General features: G+C 56.8%; 2 protein-coding genes across 7 annotated transcripts in view; one reads left to right on the top strand and one right to left on the bottom strand.

Annotated features, from left to right (window-relative positions):
* Nucleotides 1-3: 3 nt before the first annotated feature.
* R3HCC1 (R3H domain and coiled-coil containing 1) lies at nt 4-8,761 on the top strand. 4 transcript variants are annotated; one of them, XM_032855815.1, is made up of 8 exons: nt 5-255; nt 645-772; nt 1,142-1,279; nt 2,137-2,734; nt 3,895-4,067; nt 5,758-5,828; nt 7,209-7,304; nt 7,543-7,688. In XM_032855815.1, the coding sequence occupies exons 1-8, from the start codon at nt 79-81 to the stop codon at nt 7,644-7,646; spliced, it is 1,485 nt and encodes a 494-aa protein (XP_032711706.1). In that variant the 5' UTR covers nt 5-78; the 3' UTR covers nt 7,647-7,688. The 4 variants fall into 4 exon arrangements, with proteins under 4 accessions (XP_032711707.1, XP_032711708.1, XP_032711706.1 ...); XM_032855814.1 differs by lacking the exon at nt 7,543-7,688 and adding an exon at nt 8,440-8,761 and having other exon boundaries at nt 11-255; XM_032855816.1 differs by lacking the exons at nt 5,758-5,828; nt 7,209-7,304; nt 7,543-7,688 and adding an exon at nt 8,440-8,761 and having other exon boundaries at nt 4-255.
* A 1,653-nt stretch (nt 8,762-10,414) lies between these two features.
* LOXL2 (lysyl oxidase like 2) overlaps nt 10,415-16,937 on the bottom strand; it is a 59,478-nt gene continuing 52,955 nt past the window's right edge. For all 3 annotated transcript variants that reach the window (XM_032855810.1, XM_032855811.1, XM_032855813.1), the window contains exons 10-13: nt 14,632-14,747; nt 13,397-13,533; nt 11,348-11,459; nt 10,415-10,597 (exon numbers count right to left, since the gene is read on the bottom strand). In XM_032855810.1, coding sequence (XP_032711701.1) covers nt 10,518-10,597; nt 11,348-11,459; nt 13,397-13,533; nt 14,632-14,747 — 445 coding nt within the window. In that variant the 3' untranslated portion in view covers nt 10,415-10,517. The remainder of the gene's footprint in view (nt 10,598-11,347; nt 11,460-13,396; nt 13,534-14,631; nt 14,748-16,937) is intronic.

Raw genomic sequence — 16,937 nt, 5'->3', positions numbered from 1 at the left:
CTGGTACTCCACGACCTTGCGCGTAGGAGCCACTCAAAAGTGTTTGCTGAACTTAATACTAAGAGACAGTGTGCTCTCATGGGGAAAAAAAAAAAAAAAATCCCGAACACGCCTCTCTGCCATTTCTGCGGTGCCTCCCCCGGGCCGCGCGGTGGCGCTGTGGTTCCGCAGAGGCCGGGTGATGCGGGGCGCGCCAGGGCTCGCGGGCTTCCGGGGACCCTCAGAGCGGCGGCAGCGACGCGCGGGGCAGCGGCGGTGAGTGCGGCGTGCGGGCCTGGGGGGTGGGTCGCCAACCCCGACCCCCCTAGGCCTCCCGTTCGGGGACTGGGGAGGGCTGGCCGCGCCCGCCGAACAGGCCCCCGAGGCGCTTCGCGGTTTCCCTGGCCCGGCCCGGGGAGCGCGAGGCAGCGTGAGCCTTGGCGTGCAGGGGTGCGCCTCCCGCAGGGCCAGGAGTCGCTGCCCTGGCCTCGACTTGCCCGGAGACCCTCGGCACTTCCTTCCACCCTCCTCGGAGCCTGGCTGCTTTTTTGTCAGAGGAGAGACCTTGGCCGCGGTTCCTCTAAGACCCGTCGGCACCGCCACTCAGGGTTGTGGGTGGGCCCGGGGTCTGTGCTCTGATCCACCGGGTCCCGTCCGCCCCGCAGGCTCTCCCACCTGTCACCCTGGCCCTTCTCTGCTTGGACGGCGTCTTCCTCTCCTCCGCCGAGAATGACTTTGTGCACCGTATCCAGGAGGAACTGGACCGCTTTCTGCTGCAGAAGCAGCTGTCAAAGTAAGCTGGGGCGGGGGCGGGGGGACGGCTGCCTGTTTGGGAAGAGTGGGTTCACGGGGAGCCGCCTGTGCCCCCTTCCCAAGTAGTTCGTTCCTCCCTGCGTCTGGCCTTGGCCTTTGGGTTTAATAACCTCCTCTGTAGCCTCTCCCAGCCACATCTTTCCTGTGTAATTCTGAGCATCACCCAGAGATTGAAGGGTGTCAGCACAAGAGTGGAATGGTACCAGTAACTCCCTGTGATAACCTCCTTGCAGCTGGCCAGGGATGCAGGGGGGCAGAGGGGCCTAGTGTCAAGCTGGGAGCTGGGCGTGGACCCGGCGGGGGTCAGGCCCTCGGCCCCAGCTCAGCACTCGTTCCCATCCCTTCCCAGGGTGCTTCTTTTCCCCCCACTCTCCAGTCGCCTGCGGTACCTGATCCACAGGACAGCAGAGAATTTTGATCTTCTGAGCAGCTTCTCCGTTGGGGAGGGCTGGAGGAGAAGGACAGTCATCTGTCACTTGGATATCAGGTGTGTATCTTAGTGCCGTGGGGGGCCCTCAGCAGCTCCCTGTGGGTTGGTGGGTAAGCTGGTCAGGAACCAGGGCCCGCAGCCTCCAGGCTGCTGCTTCTGTCCCCGCCTCAGCTGCTTCAGGTCAGGGCCCGCCTTCTGTTTCAGCAGCGGGGTAGGCGTGCATTGTTTGTGGGATTCATTCAGCAAATTCAGCTATATGCTTGGGCCGAAAGAGTGAAAAATAGAGCAGTTGAAGCAGTGAGAGCATCTGCTCTGAGAGGCCGTGGAGTGTGAGAAGCACACTCGAGCCTCACGCATGTCTATTATGTGTGCATCTCACAGGATCTCATTATAACCACTATGATCCTAGTGTTTAAAGTTACGTATTTTTCTTTCTTTATTAGAGAGAGAAGGGGTAGTGAGAGAGGGAGAGAGAATCTTAAGCAGGTTCCGTGCTCAGCACAGAGCCCGATGTCAGGCTTGATCCCATAACCCTGAGATCTTGACCCTGAGATCACTGAGCAGAAGTCAAGAGTTGGACAGTTAACCGACTGAGCCACCTAGATGCCCCCAACATTTTATATTATTCTAATAACCAAGTTCCTAAATGCAAGTACTTACTTTTATCTAGTGTATACCTGAAGATTCCGGTATCTCCAGCATAGTTTATGACACCGGAGGGGAGAGCTGGTGTTTCTTCTTCAAACGTGGCTTTCAGCTTCCTCTCCAGCGCTTTCCCTGTGGTATTTCCAGGGGTCATTGGCGTTGGTTTTGCCCTAACGCTGACTCGAGAGCCTCACGCCTGAATGGCAGGTAGCGCCAGTAAACCGTTGTCCTAAACACTGCTCTGATCACACTTCCTGTTCCTGCTCCAGGTTACCCAGTTCAGATGGACTCTCTGGCCCCGGCCACCCTCCTGCCTCCCAGCTTAGCAAGTACCGAGGTCCCCGGCCCACCTCAAACCAAGGAGCACCTGTGGGTCCTCGAGGGGCGCGGGCTGGCCGGTGGCATCGTGGACGCAAACCGGACCAGGCTTTGTATGTGCCCCGAGTGCTGCGCAGGCAAGAGAAAGGGGTACCACCCTCAACCCTAGGGCTCAAGGGAGACCCTCCAGCTGGCGGGCCCCCAGAAGAACCTGGAAATGTTGGTGCTGGGGACGTCAGCTCTGAGCAGGACCTCCCTGTGTTGATGACTCAGGCACCTGAGGACCCAGAGGGCCCAGACCAACACTGTGACAATGAGCAGCTACCGGACCCACTTGGCGTTGAGTCCCCAAGGCCCGAGAGCCACTCAGGGATGGGAGATGGGTTGGAGATGGCCACACGGCTGGGGTCCAGTCTGCGGCTGGACTTGGAAGAGGGGAACGGGAATGAGGTGGAGAAGAGCCTGGCGGCAGAGGAGGAAGAGGAAGAGGCAGAAGAGGAGGGACCTGGCAGCTGCTCCTGGGACGATTACAGTGAGCTGCTACAGGAGGTGATGAGGCTCTTAGGCCCAGAAAAGGGAGGGCGGAAGTGAGGTGGGTGTGGTCGTGGGCAGACGGCGACCAAGGGTCCTGGCGAGGAGGGGCTGGGTGTTGGGTGATAGGGGTCCCTTAGGAGACGTAGGGGTGGAGCGCTGGTTCTTGCCTGAAGGAGTTGGGACTGACACAGTTGGGAGGATGGGGTTCAGGATATGGGGTCAGGGGTGTGGATTTGGGTTCCCGTGCAGTCCCGTGCAACCACGGGCAAGTCATTTTGTTTATATATTATTTTATATATATTATATATTATCCGCATCGTCTGAGAGGCAGATAATAATATTTTGCCTAATGAGGTAACAGGATATGAGGAATTGCTTTGTAAGGGACTACAGGCCTTGGTCATGAGAATGGTTCTTCTGCCTGAGGCTTTGTGTTACAGATCTCCTTTCCTTGGAACTGGGTGTCTGCCCCTGAAACTGGCTGTTCGGTTGGGAGGGTGGGCGTCTTTTACTACTGTGTTATGCATGAAGGCTAGAGACCAGGATGACTTGCTTAATATCACATTGTTAATAAGGGGAGGAAGGATCCTGGACTTGCCCAGTTCTGTCCCTTACTATGTATCTTTGGGGGAAATTACTTTTTTTTAAAGATTTTTTTTTTTTTAATTTATATATTTGATAGCAAGAGAGGAGACACAAGCAGGGGGAGTGGGAGAGGGAGAAGCAGGCTTCCCCTACCCCCAGCAGGGAGCTTGATGTGGGACTCGATCCCAGGACCCCGGGATCCTGACCTGAGCCAAAGGCAGACGTTTAACGACTGAGCCACCCAGGGCACTCCTGGGCAGAATTCCTTAACTCTTTGATTTATAGTGCTCTAGTCTGTAAAGAGGGGGTACTGTGAAACATAATGCACATAATTGCCAGTTCCCCAATGGGGACTCCATAAAAGTGAGGTACCTTCCCGAAAACTCCTGCCTCCCCACCTTCTAGCCATCATGCTGCCTTTCCCAGACTCCTGCCAGGTGTGGCTCCCGTGGGAAGCTGCTTGCAGTGGTCTGCTCCCTGCCATGTGAGTCCCGCTTCTGCCTGCAGAACTCGGTGTGTGGTTTTGAAAGCACATGTGTGGAGCCCTGCGTGTCAGAGCTCCCCTTGCTGAAGGGTGTGATCTCTCCCAGATAACAGACAACCTTACGGAGAAGGACATTCAGGTAGAAAAGATCCATGTGGACACGTCCTCCTTTGTGGAGGACCTGCCCGGAGAGAAGGATTTTGCCCATGTGGTGGAGATCTACGACTTTGAGCCAACACTCAAGACTGAGGACCTGCTGGCCGCGTTTTCTGAGTTCCAGTGAGTGCTCACAAGACTTCAGGGAAGCAGGGGAGGCGGGTGCTGGGACGTCACTGTGTTGTCGGGGACCTTTGCTGCCCCTCCCCCAGGGTCTAGCTGTCTGGAAAGAAGGGCAGAAAGTGAATGTGGTTGTTCGGGGCTCTGTACCCCTGCTGGCCATGACAGTACAGAAGGGGGAGAGCTGGTTTTTTAGTGGGGGGCATATTCAGCGGCTCTAGAGCTGGTCCTGCTGGCATTCATCCTGCCCCCCCCCCGGCTTTCCGCGCACCCGCACGCCTGCTGGGAGCCGGGTTCCCTGTCAGGGTGCAGGATGCTGGCAGCCCACTGCCTCCCCTTGCTCCACATCCCGGCCACCCCGTCAGTCAGTCTACAGACTGAGGGCCATTTCTGTGCCAGAACTGTTTCTGGGGTGAGCTGGGTCTGAGTGCCCTGGGGCAGAGTCAGGGTGGAGATGGACGCCAAGGGGGTGTACTGCAAGCAGAGATTTCTGTTGCCTCAGATTTCTTGATCTAACTCCAGTCTTTCCTCCTTTTTTTCCTTCTTTCCTCCTTCCCCCTTCCTTCCTTCCTCCTTCCCTCCCTTCTTCCTCTTCTCCTTCCCTCCCCCTTTCTTATTTTAATGTTCATTTTCCTTTTTCAGTCTCCTTTCTCTCTTTCTGCTTAGTCTTTTATTTTTTTTCAAAGATTTTTATTTTTAAGTAATCTCTACCTCCAACATGGGGCTTGAACCCACAGCCCTGAGATCAAGAGTCACATGCTCCACTGACAGCCAGCAAAATGCTCCTCCAACTTAGTTTTTTTAAAAATCCCTTTCTTGGGGCTCCTGAGTGGCAAAGTCAGTTAAATGCCTGACTCTGGGTTTCAGTGCAGGTCATGATCTCAGGGTGTTGAGATCGAGCCCCGTGTTAGGCTCTGCACTCAGCAGTGGGTGTGCTTGGGACTCTTTTTCCCTCTCCTCTGCCCCTCCTCCTTGCCCTCTCTCTCAAATAAAATGAAAATCTTTGAAAAAAAAAAAGAATAAAGATGCCTTTTTTCATGGCCCCCTTTTTAGACTGCTTCTCAGACTGCCCTCCCTTGCCTCCCTGAGCCTGAGCGTGAGGAATGCCAAAGGGGCAGCTTGGTAGGGCAGGAGGGCCTCATCTGCTCTCGCTTCTTAAAGGTGTGGCCAAATGGGGGCCTCCTGTGACTCCTTCAGCCAGCGTGGGCAGTGCCCACAGAGAAACAGGCCTCAAACTGCTTTTGACCTCTCATCAGCCTCAGACTCAGTGTGGCTTTCTTGGGCAGTAGGAAGAAAGCTGACCAGGAGCAGTAACACGGACATGCTTATTTTAGGTTCTGCCCCCTGTCCCCGGCACGTAAACCCTTTCATCTCCCATGCCCTTGGCCTCACCTTGGCGGTGCCTACATGGAGCCTTCTTCACCCTTGGCACCGTGCTCTTCGAGCTCTTTGAGTCCTGTCTTCCTCAGCCTTAGGAATCTGGGACCCACCGATCCACAGGGCTGATACTTGTCCTTCTGAGGCTAACTGTGTGGCCGAGAAAGTTGCCTGCAAAGCGTTGTCTCCTTGCAGGGGAGATAGGAACTTGTCTTGGGCTGGTAGTGTTGGAGGATCGGAGGTGGGAGGGATCTCCTGCAGAAAGGTTTTCACCCCTTGCTTTTGTCCTAACTCTGTCTCCTCTTCCCTGGCACAGAGAGAAGGGGCTCAAGATTCAGTGGGTAGATGACACACACGCGCTCGGTGTCTTTCCCTGCCTGGCCTCAGGTAATGCAGCTTCGTGGTGTGCTCGGTTGGCCCTTTCTCTGACTGCCATCTTCAAGGGAAGGATGACCTGTGGCAGGTGCAAGCTCACCTGGGCAAGTGGCCCCGAAGTCCGCACCCAGCCCTCCCAGTCCAGGAGTTCAGAGGCAGCGGAGGGGGAGCTGGGCCGGGCAGCTCATGGTGGTGCCTTCAGGTCAGAGGTTTCAGAGTCCGGTGATGTTTACCGAGCCCGTGTCACAGGCTTAGCTCTGGCTGCTTCCGCATGGGAAATGAAATCGTAGGAACATGCTCTTTTTATAAGTGAAAAGCCTTTAAATACTGGGGATTTCATATGGTTCAAGCAGATGTGTTTTTCCTCAGCTTTCATTGCAGCCTCAAGAAGTAGGTCAGGTTACTTCTATTTTACAGATGGGGAGACCGAGGTTCCCAGAATGTCAGTAGTCTGTCCCAGGTTACAAGGCCTCCCAGTGTCAAACCTGGGGACGTCAGCCAGTCCCCTGGCTGTGACCCCAGTGCTCCTTCCCCCGCTCGGCCACACTCCCAAGCCACCCCTGCCACACCACAGCTCACTTTGGGTGTATTTATCGAGACCCCTGACCCCCTTGGCTGGGCTTTTCATAACCATGAGCTTCTGAACAGCAGCAGAGCTGGGAGAGGCCATAGTTGACTCGGACCGATTTCTCAGGAGAGCTGGGGGTGTTGGGGGTGCAGGAGAACTGGGCCGTGATGACTGCTGCAGCACCAGGGAAGGAGCCGACTGAGGGCAGGCAGGGTGGGTGGCCACGGGGTGCCGTGGAAAGAAAGAGTGCTGGATGCGGTGTGGCCATGGCCGCCTCCTGAGCTCTGCCAAGCTTCGTGTGAGGAGCAGGTCCCGTCCTGGCCTTGGCTTACACAGCTTACACAGCTCTCTCGTGCTGTGTGTGATGTGCCATAGGCCAGGTACCCTGTGGCTCTAGCATAGCTCTGGGCAGTGAGGGCATGCATCAGGAGAGTCTTGAGTGGGGAAGGGGGAGGGTTTATTCGAAGCTCCTGGGCTTTAGAAGGTGGGAGGTGGGAGCCCGCCTTCCCTGATGTCAGCAATTGCAGCCTCACTGGTGTGGCTCCAGACTGGCCCAGGGGAGAGCGTGGAGGCTGGGCTCTGCACCGGCTCCCCATCTGAGAGCACAGGTGGCCTCTGCAGGCGTGGAGCTCTAGAGGGATGAGGTGAACAGATGGCGGCATCTCTTGCCCGTTCGGAGTGGTGTTAGGGCAGCCCAGTCCCCAAGCTTCAAGGGGGTGCACAGAGAGGTGCCATCAGTTTGGGGTGGTACATGTGCTCCCTGGCCCTGATGGGGCCTCACCAGGAGAAACAGGGATGGCTCCAGATCTGTTTTCTTTCCATAGCCGCTGAAGCCCTGACCAAGGATTTTTCTGTGCTCAAGATCCGGCCCCTCACTCAGGGAACCAAGCAGTCAAAGCTGAAAGCCTTGCAGAGGCCAAGTAAGGAAACTGGTTGTGTCCTGATGGGAAAGCCGCGTGAGCGTACAAGTGGTTGGTCAGGGTGGGGCCTTCCCTTGGATTCATTCCTGTTCTTGAGCTCTCTGCCTTAGGACCACTGGGCTACAGTGGCCAAAGGGGTGCTCCTCCCGCAGCCCAGGGCCCAGGGGTACCTAGGGAAAAAGGGTCCCATTACGGAGAGCTCTTTGCCAGTTGCTCTGTTCTGGGCTTGCCCTTCTAGGTGTTGCTCAGGGAAAAGCTTGGTCTTTCCTATGGGGCCCTGGAAACCATATTTTACAGTTGGGTAAGAAGAGCTTGGAGTTTTGGGGTCAGCCCTGTGTGTGATCCTGCTTCTGGCACCTCTTGAAGATGACTTTGAGCAAGTCACCTAATGTCTGTGAGCTGATTCCTTTCTCTCAAGAGTAAGCAGATCGTACTGGGTGGACTGGAGGAGTGAATAGAACAGCCAATGGGTTAAGCCTCTGCCTTCGGCTCAGGTCATGGTCTCAGGGGCCTGGGATCGAGCTCCGCATCGGGCTCCCTGCTCAGTGGGGAGCCTGCTTTCCCCTCTCTCTGCCTGCCTCTCTGCCCACTTGTGATCTCTCTCTGTCAAATAAGTAAATAAAATATTAAAAAAAAAAAAGCCTGACAGACCTGCCTGGGGCAGTGAGGGGTATACACAGAAGGTGCCAGATAAATGATCACTCCTCCTTTTTCCTCTTGTCCTTCCCAAATGCATGATGGAGGATGTTGGAGGCCAGTTTTCTGTGGCTGCAAAGTAGCTGGCAAGACTGGCCCGGAATAGGTCTCCTGAGGCCACCTGATGCTCTTGTGTCCCGTGTAACCTTTGCCCCAGACTTGGGGACAGTAAATATCCTGTCAGTCTACGAGTTCCAGGTGTCCCATCTTGACTTGACTTCCCTTCCCGGTGGCCCAATCAGGGAAGAGGCAGAGGTGGCAGGATTAGGCTAGGACCCCACGGGCATCTGGCCATGCTGTGGGGACAGCTGGGCCTTAGAGGTTGGGACAGCTGGGCCTTAGAGGTTGGCTCAGATGGCCTCTTGGCTGCTGTGTCACTGGAGGAGTGGTAGCCATAGCCTTGAACCCAGGTCCTCATGCCATGGGGCTTTCCTTTTAGAGCTCCTGCGTCTGGCGAAGGCAAGACCACAGACAAATACAACGGTGGCCAGGAGGCTGGTGGCCCGGGCACTGGGGCTCCAACACAGGAAGAAAGAGCGGCCTGCCGTTGAGTCTCCTACCTCCCTGAGGCCCTGAGCGGCCCAGCAAGCCTGGATTGGCACCCGCAGAACTGGGCTGGTGCCCCAACACCACAAGCCTTTACAGACACCAGAATAGCCCTGTGCAGTTTGTTAGGGTGTCCCTGTGGGGCTGGGTGGGCTTTCGTTTGGTCTAGTTACAGAAGTTAAGAAAAAAATAAAAGCTTGAACATTGCTTCAAAATGAAATGGCCTGCCAGAGAACACTAGGGGGTGCTGTTTTCTCCCATTTTAGACCTGGGGGCTGCTGAAGAAATGGGTCCTTTAGGTAGGCTGGGAGGATCCTAGCAGGGCCTCAAAGGCATTTTTGCCCAGTGTTTACCCAGTTTTGGGGGTGGCGGGGGTGGGGAGGGTTCCACCTGTTGTGTGACACCTGCCCAGTCTCCCAGCACTTCCAGCATCCTAACCTGCTGCCCTGGGCTGCAGGGCACTAGCCCTTGGACCTGGTCCTAGTGTCACCTGCTGGTGTGGGTCACAGAAGGGCTTGCCACGCTTCTATAGCCATGAACAAAGACAAGAGGCAGCACCTGAAATGGTCGCTGAATTTGACTCCCTCCCAGGACAAGGGCATCTTTGGGGACGAGGTCTCAGGTCACTCCCATTTCTGATTTGGGTGGATGGGTGCCAAGGCAGCCCTACTTGGTGCTCTGGGGTCACGGTGGACCCTTCCGATTTGCTGGGAAGAGCCTGCCCCCCTGCTGATGCTGGTGGGCGTGGTCCGCATCCCCATGGCCTGAGGGGTCAGGGCTGGCCTCCCCACCCCCACCCCCAGAGCCCGGCCAGGGCACCGGCCTTGTGGACACCTAAAACGGTTTAAATCTGGATGTCCCATCCCATCCTCGGAGCTGCCGTGCCCTGACAAACTCACTAAAAACATGAGTTCAGGAGAGGTCAGGACTTGGCATTTTTGTGATTTTTGTGATCCTTAATCTCTGCTGTCAGAAGGCAGAGATGTTGGTCTTTGTGGTGGGCGCTGAAGGCAGCCCCAGGGACCCATCTCTAGCGTGAACCTGAGAGCACATGCAAGGCTCTCTCAGCCATGCTGACTGTCTGTGGGAGCTCTGCTGCTCAGAGGTGGGGGCAGGGGCCCAAATGAGACACAAATACGTATCATAAACTTTTATTCAAAGTTTCAAGTATGTGTAAGTGTCTGTGATGACACATGGCGCTCGGTGGGTGTCCTCACCACCCAGGACCCTGGTTATAGCACCGTTAAATCAGTTACCCACAGAATTGGAACAACAGAAAGACAAGTCACTTACACAGGTGGGCTGGTTTTCCTTTTGAGCTATACTTTCAGCGCCCCAGATGCCCAATAGTATATGCTGCGAAATTAGTTTGTGTTTCAAAATCTGTGAAAGTATAATAATGGTATCTCATAAGAGGATTTAGGAGTGGAGGGCGGAGAAGCACCAACTCTGAGCTCATTAGAAAACACATGGCAGCATTATTTGTATATGTGAATATCATAGAGTGGAGGCAGCCTGTTTAATGGGAAGAGAGGTCTAGGTACTGAGGTTGGCCGGAAATGACCCAAAAATGGAATTCAGCCTGACTGCCTGTGGTTGACCGCTCACACCAACAGCGTGGTGAAATTATCTGTCATGAGTTGAGTGGGGTGGCGTCATACTTGGGGTGGGACAAGCTGCTGCTAACCTGTGCTCCCAGGGTCCCAGCCGAGCTGGCTCTTGGTGCCCACCACCCTGTCGTCAGGCCCCACCCCAGAGGTCATCCCAGGCTCCAGAGGTCGGTCGGTCAGCAGCCCCCAGCGGGTGACAAGCACACCCCGTCTCCCCGCCCCCGAGCCTCGGATGTGGCTGCAGTAGGTTGAGACAGGGCAGGGGCTGGGCTGCACGAGGCGGGGGGAGCGTGGCCATCAGTCAGACTGCAGTTTTTGGGAAGATGCGTGGCGGCCTGAAGATAGGAGGTGCCCTGGCGCTTTACCGTGTGGAGAGCTGGTTATTTAGGAGTCCACTGAAGTGTTCAAACTTTTTTTCCGTCTCTTCACTGAAGGAACCACCTGAAGGATGGGCATTGGGGAGACAGAGTTTGGCAAACCAGACGCTCAGCCTCCTCCCACACCACAGCTGTCGGCCTCAGGGGTCTGGAGCCACTGCCCTCCACCAGGTGACTGTGCTGGGGCCACCTCTGTGTGACAGCCCCAGGGCGGCCACCAGGTGTGGGTCGTCCCCAGGGCCAGGCACAGGTCAGATGCTCTGTCAAAGCTGAGCGAAGGCATGGCCAACCCTAGCGAGTTTAGTTTTTGCCATCAAGGGAGTGGGGGGCCATCACTCCTCCTGCAGGAGAGGAAGCTCTGCTTCCCCTTTTATTCCCCAGTGTGTGGAGTGCAAGGAAAAGTTGCTTTATTGGCGACCCGAAGCCACAGTGGTTCACTAAGCTTCTAGCTCTCGGCAGAGGAAGAGGATACACAGAACCCACAAAATGCTGACGCCCACATGTTTGAGGTCACATGAGGAACGAGGAGATGGCCTCCGCTCCAGCCCGGTTCGGTGCCGCCCTCCTCCTTGGCTGGAGCTGGCTGCGAAAACCCAGGCTCTGTCCAGGCCTCATGTGTCTACAGCTTCCTTCCTGTGCGTGGAAGCAGGAGGCTGGCTCCGTTCCCCACACTCGTTACCCAGATTGGGAAGCCGCTCAGATTCCTCGACAAAGCAGGGCAGTTCTTGCCTCCATCTCCCGGAGGCTGGGCCGAAGGGGGGACCCTGGGTCCCCTGGGGTGAGGGGCTCCCCGCCAAGCGCCCGGGGCCCTTACCTATGTGGCAGTTGTACATCCAGATGCGGTGGCCGTCATAGCGGGTTCTGCACTTCATGATGTTGTTGCTGTAGTCAGACTCGGCGACCTCATAGTTGGGGTTGATGACGACCTGGGAGCGGGGCAGAGCGGAGCAAGCTGCTGAGACCCGCCCTGGCCACCCCCCAGCGCCCACCACAGGCCTGGAGCCCACCCACACCAGCCTTGCATCCAGAGCCTGGGCGACCTCATGGGAAGGAGCATGGCCGGTGCTGGGGGCAGGATGGGCCCGGGGGGTGGGGGGCGAGGTCCAGAGGAGTGAGGGTATGCACCCCTGGCTGCCTGCCTCTGTGCAATTCACACACATACCCCCTCCCACAGAGAGGCCTTCATAAAGGGGTTACCCTGTCCTGGGGTCCCTGGGAGGCTTGAGGATAGTAGAGGCAGGAATTGGGGCCCAGGGTAGCCAAAGAAGAGGCTGCTGGTAGGACCGAGGAGGAAGCTGGGGAGCAGGACACGCTGAGATGGGGTGCAGACGAGGACCAGGCTGTGTGCTCCTGGAGGTGTGCCTTCACACAAGCCCCTGCCTCTGAGCCCTCGCCCGCAGGCCCCTCTGCCTGGAAGGCCACTTCCTCTCCGCTCCTCACCCCCCAGTCCAGCCCGGCCAGCTCTCTCCCGGCCTTGGCAGCGTTAGCGCTGTCTGCATGCAGGGCCAGGAGGTAATGGAGAGGGTCAGTGAATCCCAGGCCAGGGGAAGCTCCGTGTCTGTCCTAAGGGAAAAAATTCTTTCCCTTGAATCAGAAGCACTAACATGCTCCTGTTGAGTTAATTAGCTAATTGTAAAGTTCAGGCGTCAGGAACGCAGACGTGATCCGGGTTTGCTGGGCTGTGAAATGGGCGTGCTAGTGGAACCCTTCCTTGGAGGGCTCCATGCGTTCACGGGGCTCAGGCACGGCCAGGCCAGGCCCGGCATCAGGCTTCCAACAAGCCATCGTTATTAAATAGATGGCACAGGTCAGGACATGTGATGCCACCCCTTCCCCCAGCAGAGCGATAGCAGACCCCACGCGGAAGCCCCCATGCACCGTGTACGTGCACAGAGACATGGATAGTCAGTTTTTAGAATAAAGAGCACTTTGGCTGGGCCTCTCCAAGTCCGCAGTTTGGGGTTTGTGGGTGGAAAAGTGTTTGGCTGTCTGATTTCCAGCCTCTGAAACTGCCCAGGAAGACTCAAAGCCGCTCTGTGGTCACTTCTCTGCAGGTGTTGCTTCTTCCCAGGGCCGTCTGCAGGGTGGGGACCCTGGGCCAGGCTCTGGGCTGGCAGAGTGCCCTCTTGGGCAAGTTTTCAAGGCAGGATGACACATTTCTGGTCACCCACTTTGCCACCCGGTGGGGCCAGCCCGAAAGCAAGCCGGATGGCTGTAGAGGAATGTGACAGGACGCCAGGGAGCCCCCGCGGGCCGGAGCACAACTGTGCCCCAGACAAGGGGAGGTTGGGGGGGGCAGCCCCACTCCCACGCCGGCCAGGGCCCTGGCTGGAGCAGGCTGGAGCAGACCGCTGTGTCTGCAGGGAGGCAGGAGAACCGTCCCCCCTGCAGACCCTGGCCCGAGGCCAACTTTTCTGGGAGACCCAGGTCACAAACACTGGCGAGTGAATTGCTCTTCATGAGATTACTTTCAGCTCTGACAGAACAGACGAGGCAGGGTGAGGGCACCCAGAGAGGATGTGTGGAGGACAGAGCCTGTGTCAAATGACACCGCAGGTGTGGACGCCTTAGAATTCGTGGAACAGCTCCTGGGCCGGAGGACCAGATCTGGCTGCCCGTGTCTTTTGATTTGCAAGTTCAGGTGTCAGCTGAGTGCGGGTGTCCCGGGAGGCGTGCATGCCTCCCATGCTTAGGTCACCTGGTTGGCCGTGATGTGCCGGCCCCTGGGCATAGGACTCCTGCCCTTCAGACTGGCCTCCCTGCCTTCATTTCCTGTTTGGACACCAGCAGGAAGGGGGCTGCCTTCCCCATCACCGGGAGAAAGGGCCCTCCTCCCATCCGCTGGGGCTGGACCCCCTCCTACCTGGAATAGGTAGTCTCCTGGGGGGACATCGGTGATGTCAACCCACTGGCAGTCGATGTCATGGCGATACACATCCCAGCAGCCCATGGTGATGCCCTGCTCACCGAAGTTGGCACACTCATAATTCTTCTGGATGTCTGCAGGCAGGGGCAAAGAGAAGCCCGGTCCCCTTGCACCTGGGCCCTATTGCCTCTAGTGCTCGCCCTCTGCGCTCCCCTTCCCCCAGTGCGCCCCAAGAAGCCCCACTGGCTGGGTGCTATTCCCAGATCCCACGCTTGACAAATCTTTTCCTCCCCCCAAGCCCTCAAACCTTTGCTTCATCAGGGCTTGGCATCCCATCCCGACTGTGTGGGTCTCCCATCCATTCTCCCATCCCTGGAACCCTTGCCTGATTCTCTACCCACATCCTGTCTTGTCCTTTTAGGGCCAGCCAAGGGCCCCTCTTCCACAAAGCCCTCCCTGGCCCCTCTGGCACTCACATTAGCTGGGGAATGAAGTGAGCGCTGATCTGGGAAAGCTCTGGTGGTGGTTATTTAGCTTAATGTGGGGGGTCATCTTGCCGCCCTCCGGAGAGTTGGCACTTGGATGTGGGCTCAGGTCTGGTTCGTGTATCTGACCTTTCACTGGATCGGCTGGTTGTGTGGCAAGGACGTGCTCAAAACTCATTCGTTTGGGTGATTTCATGGCATGGCAAGTCCACGACTGAGTAATGAACATGCATTTGCCGAGAGGCTAACCTGTCCAGGCACTGCTCGAAGCCCTGGGCATATGCAGAAGCAGCACTGTGTCTTCCCTGAGTCCCAGTCAGGTCAGGTGGCAGATGTGCCCACCAGTGATCAGAGGTGGGAGCTGAGTGCCGCCTCCGGGGGAGTCAAGAGACCTGGGAACCTCAGAGGGGGTCTTTTGGGTTTGGACTTGGGAGGCCATGAGCCTGTGGGGTAGGGATTTGGCACTGGGACCCAGGGAGGTGGAGGGGAACCACGTGCCAGGTTTGGGCCTCACCAGGGGACCACGTGGACCCACCAGTGCCCACTGTGGTGGGGGGATCCAGCACCTTCACAGCTGGGCCCTGCCTACAAGCCCCAGCCCTGAGCTATAGCCACAGGAAGGCCTGAGGGGAGAAGGGGTCATGGGGAGAGTCAGCAGTGGCCAGGGTGACAGAGTGTGGCATCAGGCCTGGACTCCAAGACAGGTGGGAGCACTGGAGTCCCTCTGGAGCCACCACACAAAGATACCTCCTTCACATTCTGTGTCCTCCAAGCAGAAGCTGGCTTTGTGGCCCTCTGCCACTTTGGTACCGTTGAGGTTCAAGAGGTCATAGTGGGTGAACACTTCCATGCTGTGGTAGTGCCTGCAGAGAGAGAGAGTGAGTGAGAGAGAGAAAGGGGGGGCAGGCTACAGGTCAGTGGCTGGAGCTGCCACCTGCGAGCAGTGGGGTCCTGAGGGGTGGCCTGTAGAAGAGGAGTGGGTGACAGGGCCTGAGGAAAGGGAGAGCAGAACCAGACGCTGGTATCTGTGGTGCTTCCCCACGGGGGGAGGCTTCCCCGTCCAGGCCTCGGCTCTCTCACCAGCTGAACAGGAACAACCCTGCCCAGACGCAGGCGGCCTCATGGGGATTAGCAAGGTGCCCAGGGAGGCAGGGGGCCTGCCACACTGTCCACTCCATACGTGAAGAGCTCTTTACTCAGTGCTGTTTATAACCTCCTGGGCATGACAGTGTTTGTCCCAGCCCGTTTCTGTGTTGCACACTTACTGCAGACCGATAAAAGTGACTTTCTGATATCTCTGGGAAACTTTCTGAAGTGGGGATATGACGGGGAGGGAAAGGACAGAAGGGGGAGGGCATGTGCGGGAGGGGAAAGGCAGGAAGAGCAGACCATTTACGAGTCGGGGGGTATCCCGACTCAAGGCAGGAGGGCCCCCAGGTAACCGCACCTCGATGTGGGTGGCAGGAGTCTGTGCCCCTCGCCTGGGACACATAAAAAGGGGCTGAGGGGGGCTCGCAGGCCCTTGGGAAGGAGCAGAGCATGGCAGGCACATCCCCATGGGCTCGGGATGAGAGCAGAGGAGGGAGAGCTCGTGTGTCCCCCTGTCTCTTGCTCCTGCGAGTTGTTTACATAACAGTGTCCCATCTCTTGGCTCCGGAGGAATTGAGAACAGATGCAGATTCTTGGAAAGTAGTGCCTTTGGTGCAGAAAAAATAAGGGGAAGATGGCTGCCACGTGTGGCCAAGGGCCTCCCTGAGGCCCAGCCCAAGCTGCACCATGTGTGCCTCACAGGCATGTGCAACTATGCGAACACGCTTGTCTCTGGCATCACAGGGACACGGGGCAAATGGGGAAACAGAGATACAAGGCACCCAAGGCATGGGGAGCAAAACTACCCAAACTTCTTCCTCAGGTAAGAGGGGATGATCACAGGACCCATTCTTAGGGGTCCCAGAAGGACTGAATCAGAGAAACCACAGAAAGACCTCCCAGGGGGCTTGTAATAGAGGGGTTCTCAGCACATGTCAACTCTCTCATCGTCACTCCTGCTCACAGAAGTACCACGAGTAGTGTCTTTGTAACCACTGCCGTCACTACCTTTCCTGCTACCCTTCCCAGCCTTCCTCACCCCCACAAGACCCACGGGGCTGGCCTCAGGCTCCCTCCATGGGAGCAGGGGCAGTCAGGACAGCAGCAAGAGGGGAATTAAAATGAGGGGAATAATTTCGGAGAGGAAATTAGAGGCTCTTTCCCCCTTCCTCCTATGTTTGCTTGTGCTAAAAATAATGCCAGGAGTTCCTAACTTGGGCTTTTCTCAGGTCGCTCATGTTTCTGGGTAAAGCGATGCTGAGCCAGGGGCCCCCTGAGAACACTCACAAGGACACGTTTTGTGGCAAGTCAAAGCGATGACTCTGAACGAGTCTATTTTGGCTTCTCGAAGGAGCAGGATGAGACATGAGGTCTGACTCACTGCCTAAAACATGTCTGCATCTTTCAGAGAGGGGTTTATGTTACCATGTTTACTGGCTGGAAAGACTGAAGAGAAATGGGTTTATGTTCCGTTGTCTAAACAAAATTCAGACGCAGTCCACAGATGGACTCTTGTAAGGCTGACCTTCTCTCGCTCCTCCTGCTTCCTGCAGACCTGATTTAAGAGTCTTCCCTAGCTCTTCAGTTTTTCCCCTGCCAACACGAGGATGGAAACAGCTGGTTTGGAGCCTCTGGATTCCAGCTAGCTGTAGTCCTGGGGCTCCTGTGTTTCACTTCTGGGGCAGGTGTGGACATCACTCCCTGGGGCCACGTCTCCCTCCCTGCCGGCTGGCTGTAGAGACTGGGGCATCCCCTGCCCCCACTACCCCACCCAGGAAATGCAGATGGAGCCCCTGGAGGGCAGGAGGGCACGTATTGGTTTTGGGTATATCTCCACTTTCCACACTGAGGTGTCCTGACCCTTGAAAGTTTAAGAGGGGGCTGGAGATCCACGGTGGCGGTGGGGGGATGGGCTAGGGAAATTACAACTTGGAAAGAAATTCCAGAACCTCAGGAGAGACAGA

This window comes from Lontra canadensis, unplaced genomic scaffold (assembly GCF_010015895.1).
Source record: "Lontra canadensis isolate GAN:19392208 unplaced genomic scaffold, GSC_riverotter_1.0 scaffold10, whole genome shotgun sequence".
Lineage (NCBI taxonomy): Eukaryota > Metazoa > Chordata > Mammalia > Carnivora > Mustelidae > Lontra > Lontra canadensis.
This window is presented reverse-complemented; position numbering and strand designations above follow the sequence as displayed.

Excerpts from the sequence above, each read along its gene's own strand:
- R3HCC1 (XM_032855814.1), top strand. The coding sequence starts at position 79 with ATGGGGAAAAAAAAAAAAAAAATCCCGAACACGCCTCTCTGCCATTTC. Across the intron at positions 4,068-5,757 it reads GCCGCGTTTTCTGAGTTCCA|AGAGAAGGGGCTCAAGATTC; the intron begins GTGAGTGCTCAC and ends TCCCTGGCACAG. Across the intron at positions 7,305-8,439 it reads GAAAGCCTTGCAGAGGCCAA|AGCTCCTGCGTCTGGCGAAG; the intron begins GTAAGGAAACTG and ends CTTTCCTTTTAG.